Source organism: Aedes aegypti, chromosome 1 (assembly GCF_002204515.2).
Source record: "Aedes aegypti strain LVP_AGWG chromosome 1, AaegL5.0 Primary Assembly, whole genome shotgun sequence".
NCBI lineage: Eukaryota > Metazoa > Arthropoda > Insecta > Diptera > Culicidae > Aedes > Aedes aegypti.
Window position 1 is genome coordinate 224,321,242 of NC_035107.1, and position 18,501 is coordinate 224,339,742.

Sequence of the window (18,501 nt, forward strand, 5' to 3'; positions counted from 1 at the left end):
TTTACAAGTCATAGGTTGCTTCGTTTTCTACTTCAATACTCCTCCTCAACCTACTGACTCTGGATTCCCATAGCCGCTCGCTGAAGCTCGATCTTCGGTTTCGGAAGCGACTTCGTCAAGCAGTCCGCCAGTTGTTTATCGGTACTGATATAAACGATGTCTACATCACCACGCTGCACAGCATCCCGAATAAAACAATAACGGATGTCAATATGCTTGGTCCTTGGATAGTACCCACCGTTTTTAGCAACTGCAATAGTGCTTTGGTTATCGCAATTGATCTTCACGGCTTCATCGATGTCGAACGTTGCTCTCAGGCGCTTCCACCAAAGCGCTTCTTGGACGGCTGCCGAGAGTGCCATATACTCGGCTTCACATGTCGAAAGTGCCACTGTCTGCTGACGTTTGCAGCACCATGAAATTGCCCCACCTTGCGCGATGAAAACGAATCCAGTAATGGACTTCCGATCCTCACTGCTCGTAGCCCAATCAGCATCGGAGTACCCGGTGATCGTCGGATCCGCTTCTTTCTTGTAGGTCAAACGGAATTTCGAAGTACCTCGCAAATACCTCAGAAGATGCTTGACGGCATTCCAGTGTTTTTCGCCAGGATTCTCATTGAATCGACACAGGACATTGACGGCATGGCAGATGTCGGGACGTGTACACTGCGCTAGGTACATGAGACATCCTACAGCCTCCTTGTACGGAACTCGCTTCATTCGCTCGGCCTCGTCATCTTTGATTGGTTGCATTTCCTTCGTGAGTTTGTCGTTCGGATTCAGTGGAGTAGCCACCGGATTGCTTTTCGACATTCCGAACCGATCGAGTATGCTCTCAACGTACGCTTCTTGATCGATAGAAATCTTTCCTTGGCTTCTCGTGATACGCATTCCCAGTACGTGTTTCGCCGGACCGATGTCTTTCATAAGGAATTCCTTGGCCAGATCATCCTTCAGCTTCTTACGCCATTGACGACAGTTCGTGAAGATGAGGACATCGTCAACATAGATTGCCACAAACAAAACTTTGTTGTTGACGATCTTGTAATACACGTAGGGGTCGTAGTCGGTTGAAATCAATCCAAACTTTTTCAATGCGGAGTCCAACTTATGGTTCCACACGCGGCTCGATTGTTTTAATCCATAGAGAGCCTTATTGAGCCGGCAAACCTTGGTCCTGTTCTGGGTGTCTTGGAAGTAGGCTGGTTGTTCCATATAGATTTCTTCAGACAGTTCTCCCTGGAGGAAAGCAGTGACAGCATCCATTTGATCGATGTCGAGATTCAAACGGGCAGCTATCGCAAAGAGATATCGCAGGGAACTATGACGTACCACAGGAGAGTAGGTTTCTTCATAGTCTACCCCCTTTCGCTGCGAGTATCCCTTGATTACCAGCCGGGCTTTGTGGCGAGCCGGTCTTCCTTCTGCGTCGAGCTTGGTTTTATAAACCCATTTACTGCGAATGGCCTTCCTTCCTGCTGGGAGGTCCGTCAGAGTCCAGGTTCCATTTCTCATTTGTGCCTCATACTCCTCTTGCATTGCGGACTTCCAGAGCTGGGCGTCGTCTCGGGACAATGCTTCTTCCGGAGTAACGGGATCATCGGCAATACACTGTGGAGAATTATACGTGGTACAACTGTCTTCAGAATTGTAACGGCAATACTTGCCTTGGGGGAAGCGCCCCCTGTCGCTGAGCATCAACCCTTGTTGAACATTTTCAACTGGTCTTTGATTGGGGTACGATGGGGACGCAGAATGTTGAACGTATCCAGGATTGTCTGCCAAATCGCTGTTGACCTCACCGGTCATGTCTTCGCTCGTACCGGATTCAGTTTTCAGATGGTGCTGAAAACTTCGAAGCAGGTAGACCTTTGCACTTAATATGGAATTGCTTATACTTGCCAGGGATGAAGCGCTCCCTACCGCTTCGCCTCGACGCCTCGTGTGACTCGGGCGGATTTGAAACTGTTCGCGATGGGAGCGCAGAGGTGATCGTCACAGAGTCATCAGCACTATCGTAGTTGTCTTCGGAGCTACTATCGTCATCTTGTTCGGGTGGATTCGTACGGTTCACTTCCAGCACTTCTTGGGTTTCGCAATCCTCAAAATCCAGCCGGACCATCGTTGGCTGTCGTCGGTTCGCTCCTCGGTCGGCTTCATTATCTTGAACCTTGTTCTGTGTGTCTTGACATACTGCTGATCTTCCTTCGTTGATGAACGTCACGTCCCTGGATTTGAACACCTTTTTCGTTTTCTTGTTGTAGAGCCGGTATGCTTTGCTTTCTTCATCAAAACCGATCAAAATGCATTCTTCCGCCTTCGGGTCCCACTTTCGTCGCTTCTGTTTTGGAATGTGCGACATCGTTGTTGTTCCAAAAATCCGCAGGTTGGACAGATCTGGTTTCTGCCCCGACCAGGCTTCTTCGAGAGTCGTGCGAATTCCTTTCGACGGTGAACGGTTGATGATGTACACGGCGGTGGCAGTAGCTTCCGCCCAAAACGTCTTCGGTAAGTTTGCTTCATGCAACATGCAACGGGCTTTCTCGACAATTGTTCTGTTTGCACGTTCTGCCATCCCGTTTTGCTCGGGTGTATATTCCACGGTTGTCTGATGGAAAATTCCCAAACATCGTAGTAGGTTCTCAAAGCCTCGGTTCTTGAACTCCTTTCCGTTGTCTGTCCTCAAAACTTTCAACTTTTTACCTGTCTGTCGTTCAGCCATGGAGTAGAACGCCTTGAATGCTTCAACTACTTCTTCCTCGGATTTCGTACGTAAAAAGTACACAAACATCCTGCGGGTTTTGTCGTCGATGAAAGTGATGTAGTAGCGGCTCCCTCCAAGAGAAACCTCCTCCATGGGACCGCATATGTCGGAGTGGACCAACTCGAGAATTTCATTGGCCCTTCTTCCTTCCTTACTGAACGGCAACCTGGCTTGCCTACCAATAGCGCAAGTCTTGCAGTCACCAGATTCCGATTCGACAAAATTGATTCCTGACGCTAATCCATTTTTCAATCGTTTCAGACCTTTGATCGACAGATGTCCCGTTCGCTTGTGCCACAAATCAATCGATTTCATTTGCTGGCACGCTAATGCACTCTGAGGTTGCTGATCCAGTTTAAAAAGTCCATTTGATCGATGTCCGGTTGCGATCCGTTTTCCCTCTGGGTTGATTACCTCGCAACCTTTCTGCCTGAAAATAACCGTATGACCTCTGTCGACGATTTTACTCACCGAGAGCAAATTTGCGGCCAGTTCCGGTATCAGTTGCACTCCGTTGACGTCGATCGATGATTCCGAACACCTTGGATGCAATGCCACGGAGCCTTCCGCGACTACCTTCATCACACCCTTGTTCGCAGCGAAAATTTGTCCATCGGCTTTGTGTACGTCGCTTAGCAACGACTCATTCCTTGTGAGATGGCGACAGGATCCCGAATCGAAGTACCACTCTGCGGCTTCTTCCATCGCAGCAACCGACAAAATTGTGCAAAAAGCGTCACCCTTTTTGACACCTTTCTTCGTTGAATCCTTCGAAGGGCAAAATCGAGCGATATGGCCGAATCTTCCACAGCAACGGCAACCCTTCGTCGAGACATTTTCAGATCCGCTATGCTTGCTTCTTCCTGGCCCCTTGGACACGAACGCTGGATCGACGGTTGTCGATGACTGCTGAACCTCCTGCAATAGCTTCGTTTTCACTACATCGCCAGTTATCGCAGCTCCAGAATTCTCTAATGCCATGACCATGGGCTTGTAGGTTTCCGAGCCATTCTTCGTCGATCTTCAGGCCGACTCCATTTAGTTGGTGGGCTGTACCAACCATCCTCGTCACATACGCCTCCATCGACCCGCAGCTGTCCAGGTTGGTCGTGATCAGCTTGTGCAGAAGTCCCCATTTTCGCGTGAGGCCGCTGTCTTCAAATACCTTTTCCAGCTTCTTCCAAGCTTCACTGGCCGTTTTTGTGTCTTGAACATGGACGTACAGCGTTGGATCCAGGCCAAGAATGATTTTTCCCCAAGCTTTTCTGTCCTTGGCGGCGTTGACTGCTGGTATGTTTCCTTGCTCATCCGGAATAGGTTCCACAGCTTCCCACAACTCTTCAACTTCTAGAAAAGTCCGCAGCGCAAACTTCCAGGTATGCCAATTTTCGCGGCCTACCAGCCGTTCGATTGCTGGAAGTCCGGAAGAAGCAAGTCCGTTACCACCTCCGTTCATCTTCAGTTGAAAAAATCTTGAGTTCTGGAAGCTTCGAATTTTCAACCTCTTACCACTTCTGGGCCCATAACCTATTGGGCAGAGAATAGAGAAACACGTCTTGTCTCGCGTGTGGACGGAACTAAAGTGAAATTTATTTTACAAAATCTTATTCTAGTTTACAAGTCATAGGTTGCTTCGTTTTCTACTTCAATATTTTCCCATACATCCTCGGGAAAATTTCTTCGAATTTCCCCGTGAACTATGTTGAAGAACTTTTCTCGTAAAGTTTCTTTGAACTTCTTCGAGAAGTTTATTCAAGTTTCCTTGATGAAGTTTCTTTAACTTCATCGAGAAGTTTCCCGAACATCCACGGGAAGAATCTTAGAGATTCTTGAAAAAAATGTTTCGAACTTCTTCGAACTTACTCGGGAAGATTCATTGAGTTTCCTCGGGCAGTTTCCCCGAAATCCCTCCGGATGTTTTATCAAAATTCTTCGGGAAGCTCCTGCAAACTTCTTCGGGAAATTCTTTGAACTTTCTCGGTGAGTTTCTTTGCCTTTGTTGGGGAATTTTATTGAACTTCTTCTTGCTCGGACTTCTTCGAAAAATTTCTACGAACTACCTTGGAATGTTTCGGAATATTTTTTCGAACTTCCTGAGAAAAAATCTTCAATCTTCCTCAGGAAGTTTCATCGAACTTCCTCGGAAAGTTTCTTCGAACTTCCTCGGAAAGTTTCTTCGAACTTCCTCGGAAAGTTTCATCGAATTTCCCGAGAAGTTTTTTTGAACTAAATCGGGAAGTTTCTTTGAACTGGCTCAGGAAGATTCTTCAAACTTCCTCGGGAAGTTTCTTCGATCTTTCAAGGGAAGTTTCTTTCGAAATTGCTCGAAAAGCTTCTTCAAACTCCCTCGGGAAGTTTCACGTACTTCCTCGGGGAGTTTCATAATCATCCTCGGGAAATTTCGCAAACTTCCTCGGGAAGTTTCACAAACTTTCTCGGGAAGTTTCATCGATCTTCCTCGGGAGGTGACTTCAAAATTCCTCTGGAAGGTGCTTTGAACTTCTTCGGGAAGTTGCTTCGAACTTCCTCGGGAAGTTCCTTCGAACTTTCTCGGAAAGTAGCTTCCAACTTCCCCGGGAAGTTGTTTCGAACTTCCTCGGGAAGTCCCTTCGATTTTCTTAAGGAAATTGCTTTGGTCTTCCACGGAAAGTTTATTTGATCTTCCTCAGGAAGTTTTTTTGCTTCGCACTTCTTCGGGAAGTTGCTTCGAACGTCTTCTGGAAGTTGCTTCGAACGTCTTCGGGAAGTTTCCTCTAACTTACTCGGAAAGTTGTTTCAAACTTTCTCGGCAAGTTGCTTCCAACTTCCTCGGGAAGTTGTTTCCAAATTCCTCGGGAATTTGCTTTGAACTTTCTCGGTAAGATTCCTTAAATTCCTCAGAAAATTTCTTCGAACTTCCCCGGAAAGTTACTTCGAACTTCCTCGGAAAGTTGCTTCGAACTTCCTTGGGAAGTTGTTTCTAACTTCCTCGGGAAGTTTCCCGAACTTCCTCGGGAAGTTTCGCGAACTTCCTTGAGAATTTTTTTTTCAAACCTCTGTTGGAAGTTTCACAATTTTCCTCGGGAAGATTCACAAACTTCCTTGAGAAGGTTCACGAGCTAACTCGGGAAGTTTTCGAACTAACTTGAAAAGTTCTCCGAACTTCCTCGGGAAGTTTTCCGAACTTCCTCGGGAAGTTTTCCGAACTTCCTCGGGAAGTTTTCCGAACTTCCTCGGGAAGTTTTCCGAACTTCCTCGGGATGTTTTCCGAACTTCCTCGGGAAGTTTTCCGAACTTCCTCGGGAAGTTTTCCGAACTTCCTCGGGAAGTTTTCCGAACTTCCTCGGGAAGTTTTCCAAACTTCCTCGGAAAGTTTTCCGAACTTCCTCTAGAAGTTTTCCGAACTTCCTCGGGAAGTTTTCCGAACTTCCTCGGGAAGTTTTCCGAACTTCCTCGGGAAGTTTTCCGAACTTCCTCGGGAAGTTTTCCGAACTTCCTCGGGAAGTTTTCCGAACTTCCTCGGGAAGTTTTCCGAACTTCCTCGGGAAGTTTTCCGAACTTCCTCGGGAAGTTTTCCGAACTTCCTCGGGAAGTTTTCCGAACTTCCTCGGGAAGTTTTCCGAACTTCCTCGGGAAGTTTTCCGAACTTCCTCGGGAAGTTTTCCGAACTTCCTCGGGAAGTTTTCCGAACTTCCTCGGGAAGTTTTCCGAACTTCCTCGGGAAGTTTTCCGAACTTCCTCGGGAAGTTTTCCGAACTTCCTCGGGAAGTTTTCCGAACTTCCTCGGGAAGTTTTCCGAACTTCCTCGGGAAGTTTTCCGAACTTCTTCGGGAAGTTTTCCGAACTTCCTCGGGAAGTTTTCCGAACTTCCTTGGGAAGTTTTCCGAACCTCCTCTGGAAGTTTTCCCAACATCCTCGGGAAGTTTTCCGAACTTCCTCGGGAAGTTTTCCGAACTTCCTCGGGAAGTTTTCCGAACTTCCTCGGGAAGTTTTCCGAACTTCCTCGGGAAGTTTTCCGAACTTCCTCGGGAAGTTTTCCGAACTTCCTCGGGAAGTTTTCCGAACCTCCTCAGGAAGTTTTCCGAACTTCCTCGGGAAGTTTTCCGAACTTCCTCGGGAAATTTTCCGAACTTCCTCGGGAAGTTTTCCGAACTTCCTCGGGAAGTTTTCCGAACTTCCTCGGGAAGTTTTCCGAACTTCCTCGGGAAGTTTTCCGAACTTCCTCGGGAAGTTTTCCGAACTTATTTGGGAAGTTTTCAGAACTTACTCGGGAAGTTTTCCGAACTTCCTCGGGAAGTTTTCCGAACTTCCCCGGAAAGTTTTCCGACCTTCCTCGGGAAGTTTTCCGAACTTCCTCGGGAAGTTTTCCGAACTTATTTGGGAAGTTTTCCGAACTTCCTCGGGAAGTTATCCGAACTTCCTCGGGAAGTTTTCCGAACTTCCTCGGGAAGTTTTCCGAACTTCCTCGGGAAGTTTTCTGAACTTCCTCGGGAAGTTTTCCGTACTTCCTCCGGAAGTTTTCCGAACTTCCTCGGGAAGTTTTCCGAACTTCCTCGGGAAGTTTTCCGAACTTCCTCGGGAAGTTTTCCGAACTTCCTCGGGAAGTTTTCCGAACTTCCTCGGGAAGTTTTCCGAACTTCCTCGGGAAGTTTTCCGAACTTCCTCGGGAAGTTTTCCGAACTTCCTCGGGAAGTTTTCCGAACTTCCTCGGGAAGTTTTCCGAACTTCCTCGGGAAGTTTTCCGAACTTCCTCGGGAAGTTTAGTTTTCCGAACTTCCTCGGGAAGTTTTCCGAACTTCCTCGGGAAGTTTTCCGAACTTCCTCTGGAAGTTTTCCGAACTTCCTCGGGAAGTTTTCCGAACTTCCTCGGGAAGTTTTCCGAACTTCCTCGGGAAGTTTTCCGAACTTCCTCGGGAAGTTTTCCGAACTTCCTCGGGAAGTTTTCCGAACTTCCTCTGGAAGTTTTCCGAACTTCCTCGGGAAGTTTTCCGAACTTCCTCGGGAAGTTTTCCGAACTTCCTCGGGAAGTTTTCCGAACTTCCTCGTCAAGTTTTCCGAACTTCCTCGGGAAGTTTTTCGACCTTCCCAAACTTTCTCGGGAAGCTTCACGAACTTTCTCGAGAAGTTTCCCTAACTTCCTCGGGAAGTTTCACAAACGTCCTCAGGAAGTTTCCCGAACTTCCTCCAGAAGATTCCCGAATTTCCTAATAAATACTTCCGACCTTCTTAAGACAGTTTCTTGACCTTTCTGATGAAGATATCTATCCTTCCTCAAAAAGATCTCTGACCTTCCTCGGGAAGTTTCCTCTCGAGCTTCCTTAGAAAGTTTCACCTCAAACTTCCTCCCGAACTAGTTCGGGAAGCTTCCCGAACTTGCTTGGAAAATTCCTCCGAACATGCTCGGCAAGTTCCCTGAATTTGTCTGGAAAAGTTACTCCGAAATTCCTAGAAAACTACCCCCAAACATCTTCGAGATTTTCCTCAGAAATTTTATAGAGAAGTTTGTAATCTTCGCAGGGATGTTAATAATCCATTCAAGATCAATTTATGTTAAACCCATCAACTAAATATGATTTTTTATTCCCTGATTTACAGAGAACTCCAAAACGGTGTCACCCTCATCGATGACGATGGCAAAGAACTTGGACAGTCGGTACGTGCAGCCAAGGAGGGTATCGCCGCCGTTACCTTCAGCCGTATTTTGATGGCAATGCCTGGCATGGGTAAGACCTTCCCACCCAAAACGCACAAAACTCCTCATTAACCACCGAAATCTTTCCACCCGCAGTGTTCACACCGGTTCTAATGAACACGCTGGATAAGCGTGGCTTCCTCAAGCGCTTCCCGTGGGCCAACTCTCCCATCCAGATCCTGTTCTGTGGCTTCTGTCTGACATTCGCCACTCCATTGTGCTGCGCCCTGTTCAGCCAGAAGGCGTCCATCAGTGTGGACAGCCTGGAGGGCGAACTGCGCGAGAAGATCCGGAAGGACCGCCCGGAACTGAAGGTCGTCTACTACAACAAGGGCTTGTAATTCCACCGACTGGTTGCCATTCCGACTACAGGGTTTCACTGTAGATAGGGCATTTAAAAACTAACTAGGACATGCCGAATATCGGATGCAGGACACGGAACCGTGCAAGAGACAATAATTGCAGCATTCTTTGCTGCCTGGCATCTTTCGTTCTGATTTTCCTGTTTGCGTTGTAGTAATGTTAAGCGAATAATTGTTGTCTAATTGATAAATCTGTGTAATAGGTACATCTGTCTATACTCGTTTGAAATGCTTTCGTGCCATCTGTAAGGTGAATTTCTGCTGGTCAATCGAAATAGAAGCACTATTCCCGCCAATTACATTGCACAAACAGCCTTGAGGCAAACAATAGAGGATTAAAACAATTAAACAGGACAAAAAGACATATTTACAAACAGTTTTTAATATTGAAAAAGATCATAACTTGTTGATGGCATGGTAACGATTTTTATAGGTTTTGTTATTTTCAAAACGTTTGTAGAATCTGTGTCTGGGAACTGTCTGCTGACTGGTTCATAGTATATGTAGCGCAAAATAAAATGAATGGTTTATGAAACTATCTTTGCAGTGTTTTATTCCTCATCAGCCGTTGTGTCCTTCACCAACATCAAACACATGTTCATCAAAAACTAATCAGTACCAACTCCACTAGACCTAAGACCTCCCTCTATCTATACCTGCAACCATGCACTTCGTTTTGGAAGAATTAATAGTTCTTTTTTATAAGGGATGCACTTGGGAATATATTAAATAATGTTTGGGCAAAGGCAGTTATTTTATTTTGATAAAACTGTCGACCAGGTCATATTTTCGACATTATCTTCTATCTCTCAAACTCGATAGAATTGCACAAATTCTAGCAAACAGCCATTGATAAGATCTTGTTCCAGGGGTAGGGGGAGAGGTCCAGCAAAACTGAGCAATCTATAGAAAATGTGGAATCCTCCATATAAGTTTGCATCGAGGAAGAGGGTAAAGGGCTGAAATGGCTGACAATTTGAAAAACTGTTGGCAGTAGGCGTTTGGACCTGAGTTACATCATAGTAACCCTAGATAGTAAATGAAAAAATAAATCTTGTCATTCACTGTTCAACTCTCAAACCAAACAGTAGTTCTTTTTACGACAATATACTAAGAAATACAATCGGCTGTAAATGGATTTTTAAAAGGAAGATAGATGAAACCAGAGTTGCTTAATATCAATCATATCAGCTGATGGCTGATGGTCTAAAACTATCAATATCACTTGCGAGCTATCAATATCACTTTGATTTGACAACCAACAGCAGTGATGCGACATCGCACTCTAGATCAAAATCACTGCAGAATAAGTGATCACGTGGTCATTATCCATGCTATTAATGTTTTTCAGTGACCAACACATAGTTTCAATCTATCCGCAACACTGTCGAAAATATCGTACTGATAAATTGCCATTTTATCTGCTCAATTTAAAGCTAAACTTAATCCATCAGTGATATCCATAGTCTATTGCCATCAATGCACTGGTGATGGAGTAGACAGCATGATGTTGATGTGATATGGAATGATTCGATTTGTATCGCAGTCGGCCTGTACAAATCAGCAAATTTTAAGCATTGATAGTAACATCGAGCAACTCTGGATGAAACTGGCAAAGTTGTTCGTTATAAGGCAAGATTGGTGGCCCAAGGCTTTACGCAAAAATTTGGAACAGATTACGATGTAGTTTTGCCCCCGTGGTGAAGCAAACTACGTTTAAAACTTTGCTGTCTGTGGCTCACCAAAGGAATATGCTAATCGAACACGTGGATGTGAAGACGGCTTACCTAAACGGAGAACTCCATGAAACTGTCTATATGAAACTACCTTCTGGTTGTGTATGGTGTGTCATCTTCAGAAAGGACTATATTGATTGAAGCAAGCCGCAAATATTTGGAACAAGAAGCTCGATTCAGTTTTACGAAAACTTGGATTCAAGCCCTCTGAAAGCGATCCGTGTTTGTATTCGAAGCACAACGATGATGGTACGATGTCTTTCATTGCTGTATACAGTATACGTGGACGACCTAATCATTGTTTGCAAGTCCGAGAAGGGGCCTTCCTTAGCCGAGTGGTTAGAGTCCGCGGCTACAAAGCAAAGCCATGCTGAAGGTGTCTGGGTTCGATTCCCGGTCCATCCAGGATCTTTTCGTAATGGAAATTTCTTTGACTTCCCTGGGCATAGAGTATCATCGTGCCTGCCACACGATATACGAATGCGAAAATGGCAACTTTGGCAAAGAAAGCTCTCAGTTAATAACTGTGGGAGTGGTCATAAGAACACTAAGCTGAGAAGCAGGCTCTGTCCCAGTGAGGACGTTAATGCCAAGAAGAAGAAGTCCGAGAAGGAGCATGAGGCCATTTTCAAGAATTTGAATAGTCACTTCAAAGTAACATCATTGGGAGATATAACACATTTTCTTGGCATCCATGTAATACGTTCGCAAGATGGTGTCTCATTGAATCAGAAGGCGTACATCCAAAAACTTTTGACAAGATTTGGACTACAAGATGCAAAATCTTCGAAGATTCCACTTGATCCCGGCTATATACAGTCAAAGGAGGAGGAAACAGAAAGATTACCAAACAATCATCAGTTCGCCAGCCTGATCGGAGGATTGCTGTACATAGCCGTGAATACCAGACCAGATATAGCTGTGGCAGTGTCTATGCTTGGACGAAAAACTAGTAACTCAAGTCAAGACTGTGGTGACCTCCCATGGTTTTACTGGCAAACGGCCAACAAATAGACTCGATGAGCTAGCGGACAGGATAAGCGGAACTTAAACGACGAACTGCAACTGCGACGGATCTTGACGAACGGACAGGCAAACCGTTTGACTGGACTACGGTGAGATTTTACCAAACTTCAGATGCTCGTCAGAACCGTGGACGGAACTTGATTAACGGTTGGACAACGACAGGACTGATCGGACTTCAGACGGCAGGTAGCGACAGGAACGAACTTCAGACGACAAACAGGAACTGAAATAAATCTTGATGACGAGACAAACGGACAAAATTATGAAATGAGAACAACGAGTTTTCGTGCTTTCTCTCCAAGATCTCTGTTAAGACTGATTTATTAAATTTCGTTTCCTATACTCGACTCCTAAGATCATCTTTCTTTTCCGCGATTGCTGTGATCAATTATAAATTGTTCAATAGCCATTAATTATATTCCCTACGTTCGCCCAATTATCTACTCTCTGTTTAAAAACTCTTCTAAAACTCTATAAAAAAATGTTATACAAAACTATATTCAAAAACTGTTACAATTCTATTCAAAAACTCTATACAAAAACATATCTTTATAATTGGTTGGCTTGCGAATATTTCTCTTCGGTCTTTGCATTCTTTCTTGGTGGCGTTCTTCATCAGATTCCATTGGTTGGTCGTTTACCTCTTCAGCAACCTTCCACGGTCGTTGATTCGCAACACGAAACTCTTCAATTGATGGAAAATTGTCATATTTGTTACTGGCCTGTTTGATATCTTGATTAATCGAATCTTGTCCTGTTTATAAAAGGAAAATATTATTCGTAAATGCAAAATATGAATTACGCTAAATGATACAAATTTATACCCATTGCTTACTTATCCCTAGTGAACAACCCGTCAATTCTGCTTCATTTGTTTTCGGTTTGTTCATCTCGTATGGCACTAACTTAACATCTTGAATTTTTCTTACATATTGTACTCCGCGTTCGGAGCGAATGACGAGTTTTCCACCTTCTCTGGATAGTACTGTATATCTGTCTTGAGAAAAAGTTGGATCCGTTTGGTTCTTCTTCTGTATTGCTACGATAACTTTATCCCCAACCTTAATTTCTGACTCCCTGGCTCCTCTATGATAGTCCGCATACTGTTTGCTGATTAATTTTGCAACAGCATCTCTATCTTTGATCTCTTCTCTGTCTATTCTCTTCGTTTTTGCCTCCCATAAAGCAGGGAAAATTCCTCTATGTTTCCATCCTACTAGGAGTTCAAACGGCGTTACTCCTAATCTTGAGTGTTGCTTAACGGTATTATGTATATGAACGTAATTTTCTAGTGCATTTTTCCAGTTTTCTGCTTCCTGTCTCGCAGCAGCAACCGCTTTAATCAAACCCTGATTTTGACGTTCAACGGCACCGTTTGACTGAGGACAAAGTGGGATCGATTTTCTTACTAGAATCCCTTTATTTTGCCAATATTCAATAAACTGTTTGCTCTGGAAAGGTGGACCATTGTCACTTTGAAGAACTAATGGCAGTCCCCAAGTGAAAAATATTCTAGTAAGAGCCTGGTTTGTGCTGGCAGCATCAGTCGATTTCATTTCCACTACTGACAAATATCTTGAATATGTATCAACTAATACTAAGAATTCTCCGGACCCACAAGAAGGAATAGACAAAAAGTCCACCTGCAAATTTATCGTTATTAGTTTCATTGAAACAAAACAACTTTCATATAAAACTGTTCCATTTTTTCCCACCTGTAATATTTCCCAGGGTCCTTCTGGAAGCACGATAAGACACGTCTCACAGCTTTTTACAAATTTTTCAACAACATTACTCATTGCTGGCCACCAGAAAAATTCGCGCATTCTGCGTTTCATTATGCGTTTCATTGCTGCTATACCTGCTGACCACGATGAGCGGTCTGCAGCGCTTTTATTCGTAATAAATTGGGCAAAATAATTTTATCGTCTCTGAAAACCTTTGAACCCAATACTCGGAGGTCTTTGGCATTAGCTTCATATTTCTTCAAATTTTCTGGCCAACAGTTACTGTTTAATGCGAGACAAACTGCAACCAATTCCTTGTCATCTTCAGAAAATTGTTCAATCCCAAGTAACCACAAGCATTATACCATTGCATTAATTTGGTCGAAAGTCAACTTTTTTTGCATCAATAATGTTATCATGCATTTATTCAATAACTGTCAAGCAATGATGCATTTGATTAACATTGTAAATGCTTTGTAGCATTATTTCAATATAGCATTATGCTAAGGGTTTAGAGTGAATATACAGTTATGCTGTCATACAAGATTACATAACCTCATTAAACGCACTCGAATCTGTACAGGGTGATTACTATTTCCTGTCAGTAAAATAAGTAATCATAGAAAAAATATGGTTGTATGAATTTTAATTACCAGTGCCTATCCAGTTTTAGACATCTATAACATTTGTCTTCACTATACATAGATAACATATTTATTTTTTTACCTTAATTTCCAGCCATATGCGTTGTTTCAGAAGCATTACAGTTAACACGCACGTTATTCAGAAGCATATTTTTTAACCAAAAAAGACATATTTTTTTCGCTAAAATTTTCCATAATCTGTCTTATACTATTCCCTAGTAAGTCTGAAAGATTTTGGTAACATACTGTTTCAATCAGGCAAATTTTTCACCGGAGTTTAGTCAAAAATACATATCTGTGGAAAACGTGCGTGCCAAGTGTTATGTCTTTAAAACAACACATATGACTAAAAACTGAGGTAAATAAAAAAAGATTCAATCTTTACTTTGTCAAAACAAACTTTATAGATGTACAAAACAGGATGTATGCTGGAAATTAAAATTCATACATACATCTTTTATCTACGAGCATTTACTTTACTGACAGGAATTAGTAATCACCCTGTAATATATAAGTAAGACGATCGAGCATTTTCGCATTCGCTCATTACGTTTTGTGGGATATGGAAGAATAATGAAATGACTTTCTTTCATCTCGAACCCCCATTTTATGATCTAAGGATATATGTGTAGTAGATATAGATTTGTGTTGCATTTGAGAAAAATAAATATAATAAATTGAAAAGAAAATTGTGAGCGTGTTGGATTTTATAGCAGAACCCGTTCACGCATCAGCACAGCATGAAAAATTGAGAGCGAAAAGTCATACGAGAAATTGGCCAGAGGTTCGGTTTCGGCAGTTGACAACGATGCTGTGGTGCTCGATGGCATGTTACATCGAGAGCGTGTTGAAGAGAAAGAGCGAGAGAAATGGTTCACACGCATACTGATACTGATAAAAGCAGACATCTCAGCTTTCGGATCTTCGGTAGCGAACAGGCGTTGAGGTGTGAGAAAGAGAGTAGACGGGTAGAGAAAATACACAAATCTATATCTATATCTATATCTATATCTGATTGGATTTGGATTGGATTTGGATTGGATTTGGATTGGATTTGGATTGGATTTGGATTGGATTTGGATTGGATTTGGATTGGATTGGATTTGGATTGGATTTGGATTGGATTTGGATTGGATTTGGATTGGATTTGGATTGGATTTGGATTGGATTTGGATTTGATTTGGATTGGATTTGTATTGGATTGGATTTGGATTGGATTTAGATTGGATTTGGATTTGGATTGGATTTCGATTGGATTTGGTTTGGAATTGGATCGGATTTGGATTGGATTTGGATTGGATTTGAATTGGATTTGGATTGGATTTGGATTGGATTTGGATTGGATTTGGATTGGATTTGGATTGGATTTGGATTGGATTTGGATTGGATTTGGATTGGATTTGGATTTGATTTGGATTGGATTTGGATTGGATTTGGATAGGATTTGAATTTTGATTTGAATTGTATCCGATTGGATATGGATTGGATTAGGATTGTATTTGGGTTTGTATTTGGATTGGATTTGGATTGGATTTGGATTGGATTTGGATTGGATTTGGATTGGATTTGGATTGGATTTGGATTTGGATTGGATTTGGATTGGATTTGGATTGGATTTGGATTGGATTTGGATTGGATTTGGATTGGATTTGGATTGGATTTGGATTGGATTTGGATTGGATTTGGATTGGATTTGGATTGGATTTGGATTGGATTTGGATTGGATTTGGATTGGATTTGGATTGGATTTGGATTGGATTTGGATTGGATTTGGATTGGATTTGGATTGGATTTGGATTGGATTTGGATTTGATTTGTATTGGATTGGATTTGGATTGGATTTAGATTGGATTTGGATTTGGATTGGATTTCGATTGGATTTGGTTTGGAATTGGATCGGATTTGGATTGGATTTGGATTGGATTTGGATTGGATTTGGATTGGATTTGGATTGGATTTGGATTGGATTTGGATTGGATTTGGATTGGATTTGGATTTGATTTGGATTGGATTTGGATTGGGGTTGGGTTTTTTGATGGGTTTGGATCGGATTTGGATTTGATTTGGATTGGATTTGGATTGGATTTGGATTTGGATTTGGATTGGATTTCGATTGGATTTGGTTTGGAATTGGATCGGATTTGGATTGGATTTTGATTGGATTTGGATTTTATTTGGATTGGATTTGGATTGGTTTTGGATTGGATTTGGATTGGATTTGGATTTGTTTGAATTTGGATATGGATTGGATATGGTTTGTATTAAGATTGTACACACTTATTTTAGAATTCCGAATCTCGGCTTAATTTAACCGAGTAGTCGGCAAACAAATTTCCTGGGATCTCAGCAAATAAAAGTCGAGTATCAGTAAATCATGCTTCGTTGCTAAGCAACCGGACAGTTTGTTAGCTGAGTCTCGGTTAAAATCGGGAAACCGAGATTCGCACAGCCGAGCTCGTGAAAAAAATCTAAGTGTGTATTTCAATTGTATCTGGATTTGATTCGGATTCAAATTGCATAGAACTTGATTTGAATTGGATCTAAACTGGATTTGGATGTAATTGGGTCCTAAAATTTTTAATGAAATCTTGATTTTATTTAATAACACGAAAAAGCATGTTACTATAACTACTTTAGCAATTTTTCCCGCTCAAATAATGGCTATATCATGTTTAAACTTTAACCGCAGACAGACGTTTAAGCAGGAACAAATTTATTCAAAATTCCTGTGTAAATTCTACCGTGGTGTCACCTAGGGAGCAAATTGCTGCAGTACAGTGACAGTTCGTAAAAGCACGTGGCTTCATCTTCTCGCTTACCACCCAGTCCACCACCCACTGAACAAAATATCAAAACAATCACTTTAAAAATGATTCACACAATTGTGATATTTTCACGCCAATTTATTTAACATGAGTTACGATCATTCAAGGGTGTTATACTAGCATGAATCTGTGAGTAAATTAAATGCCAACTTGTGGTAAAAATTACAATGGATATAATTAACTTTTACATGAGAAATTAGAACCAAAAGGGAACATCACCCACCCAGCGCGAAAAAAGGTGCATAGTTTTTAGCGTTGAGCACGTGGACTGTGGGAGCGGTTGTGTGTCATGCTGTCAACGAAATGTGATCAGGATGGTGGCGGAACGGATACGCCACTAACGCCATCTGTTAGCTTATTGCCACTTGGCGATTTGTGGCGGCCATGTTTTTACACAAGTGGCTGAGTCTAACTTGAACGTCTGTCTGCGCTTTAACTTAAAAATTTGGTCCATAAATGAACCTTGACACTTTTGATCATGTTTGACGTTCGCTTAGTCGACAAAAACACCACAGGGGTTTTAGTTCGACCACTGGGGTTGTTCCTATCTGACATTTCGTAAGGGACACGGAAAACAAAATACACCCAAAATTTGAGTTTAAGCCAAAGGATGTGACAAAATCTAAAAAAATGTTTTTTGGGCTTAAACCAGAAAATGGAGTAAACATGTGTTTTTGGCCTAAACTTAAGCGGATTAAGATTAGATTGTGGTTAGATTTGATATGGACTGGTTTTGAATTGTGTTCGGAATTATTTTCGTTTTGAATTGAACTGGATTTAGAATGGATTTGGTTTAGATGCGGATTGGATTCGGATAGAATTTGGATTTAGATTTGGGTTAAATTTGGATTAGATTTAGACAACCTACTAATCAACCAATTCATAGGAAAGTATGTGTGATATGGATTTCCCAAAGAGGAGAGAGTAGAGGAAAGGGATATTGTAGTAGATATAGATTTGTGTTGCATTTGAGAAAAATAAATATAATAAATTGAAAAGAAAATTGTGAGCGTGTTGGATTTTATAGCAGAACCCGTTCACGCATCAGCACAGCATGAAAAATTGAGAGCGAAAAGTCATACGAGAAATTGGCCAGAGGTTCGGTTTCGGCAGTTGACAACGATGCTGTGGTGCTCGATGGCATGTTACATCGAGAGCGTGTTGAAGAGAAAGAGCGAGAGAAATGGTTCACACGCATACTGATACTGATAAAAGCAGACATCTCAGCTTTCGGATCTTCGGTAGCGAACAGGCGTTGAGGTGTGAGAAAGAGAGTAGACGGGTAGAGAAAATACACGAATGAAAAAAAAAACGAGGACTGAAACCACTGCGTTTGTTCGGCGAAGGTTCGTAGCCGATGGGATAGAGTTGAAAAATCATTCTGTTGGTAATTGTTGGCACGATCAGACGTGCTTTTAAACGTCTAGTTTTTGGATAGCGGAGTGTGGCGGATAGTCCGATCTGGCAAAATTGCAGATTTAGCAAATGCCGATCGGAACGTTACTACAATGGCTACTTAAAGAGAAAACACAAATTCAATCTCTAATGATAAACTTTTCACTTGCCCCACCTGATAAGAGAATTGACGGTGTTTAAATTTAGTTATTTTTAGGTCTACGTCGAATTAATTCTAAAACTTTTTTTATTGCAGTTTGAAACTGTCACAGAGGACAACTAAGAAGTGGTACAGGAAATTATTTTCCGCAACTTTTTTCCACTGAAAACATTAAAATAAGATTGTACG

The 18,501-nt window shown here is 42.3% G+C and overlaps 1 protein-coding gene and 1 long non-coding RNA gene across 2 annotated transcripts in view; one reads left to right on the forward strand and one right to left on the reverse strand.

Moving 5' to 3' along the window:
• The window catches only part of LOC5564606 (sideroflexin-1), a 21,628-nt gene extending 12,358 nt beyond the window's left edge, over positions 1-9,270 (forward strand). The window contains exons 4-5 of the mRNA XM_021857688.1: positions 8,341-8,468; positions 8,534-9,270. Coding sequence (XP_021713380.1) covers positions 8,341-8,468; positions 8,534-8,778 — 373 coding nt within the window. The 3' untranslated portion in view covers positions 8,779-9,270. The remainder of the gene's footprint in view (positions 1-8,340; positions 8,469-8,533) is intronic.
• Positions 9,271-11,877: 2,607 nt separating this feature from the next.
• On the reverse strand, positions 11,878-12,726 carry LOC110674621. The gene is made up of 2 exons (XR_002499043.1): positions 12,386-12,726; positions 11,878-12,315 (listed from the first exon to the last, which is right to left on the reverse strand). It is a non-coding gene; the product is annotated as an uncharacterized LOC110674621 (long non-coding RNA).
• Between the last annotated feature and the right edge of the window lie 5,775 nt (positions 12,727-18,501).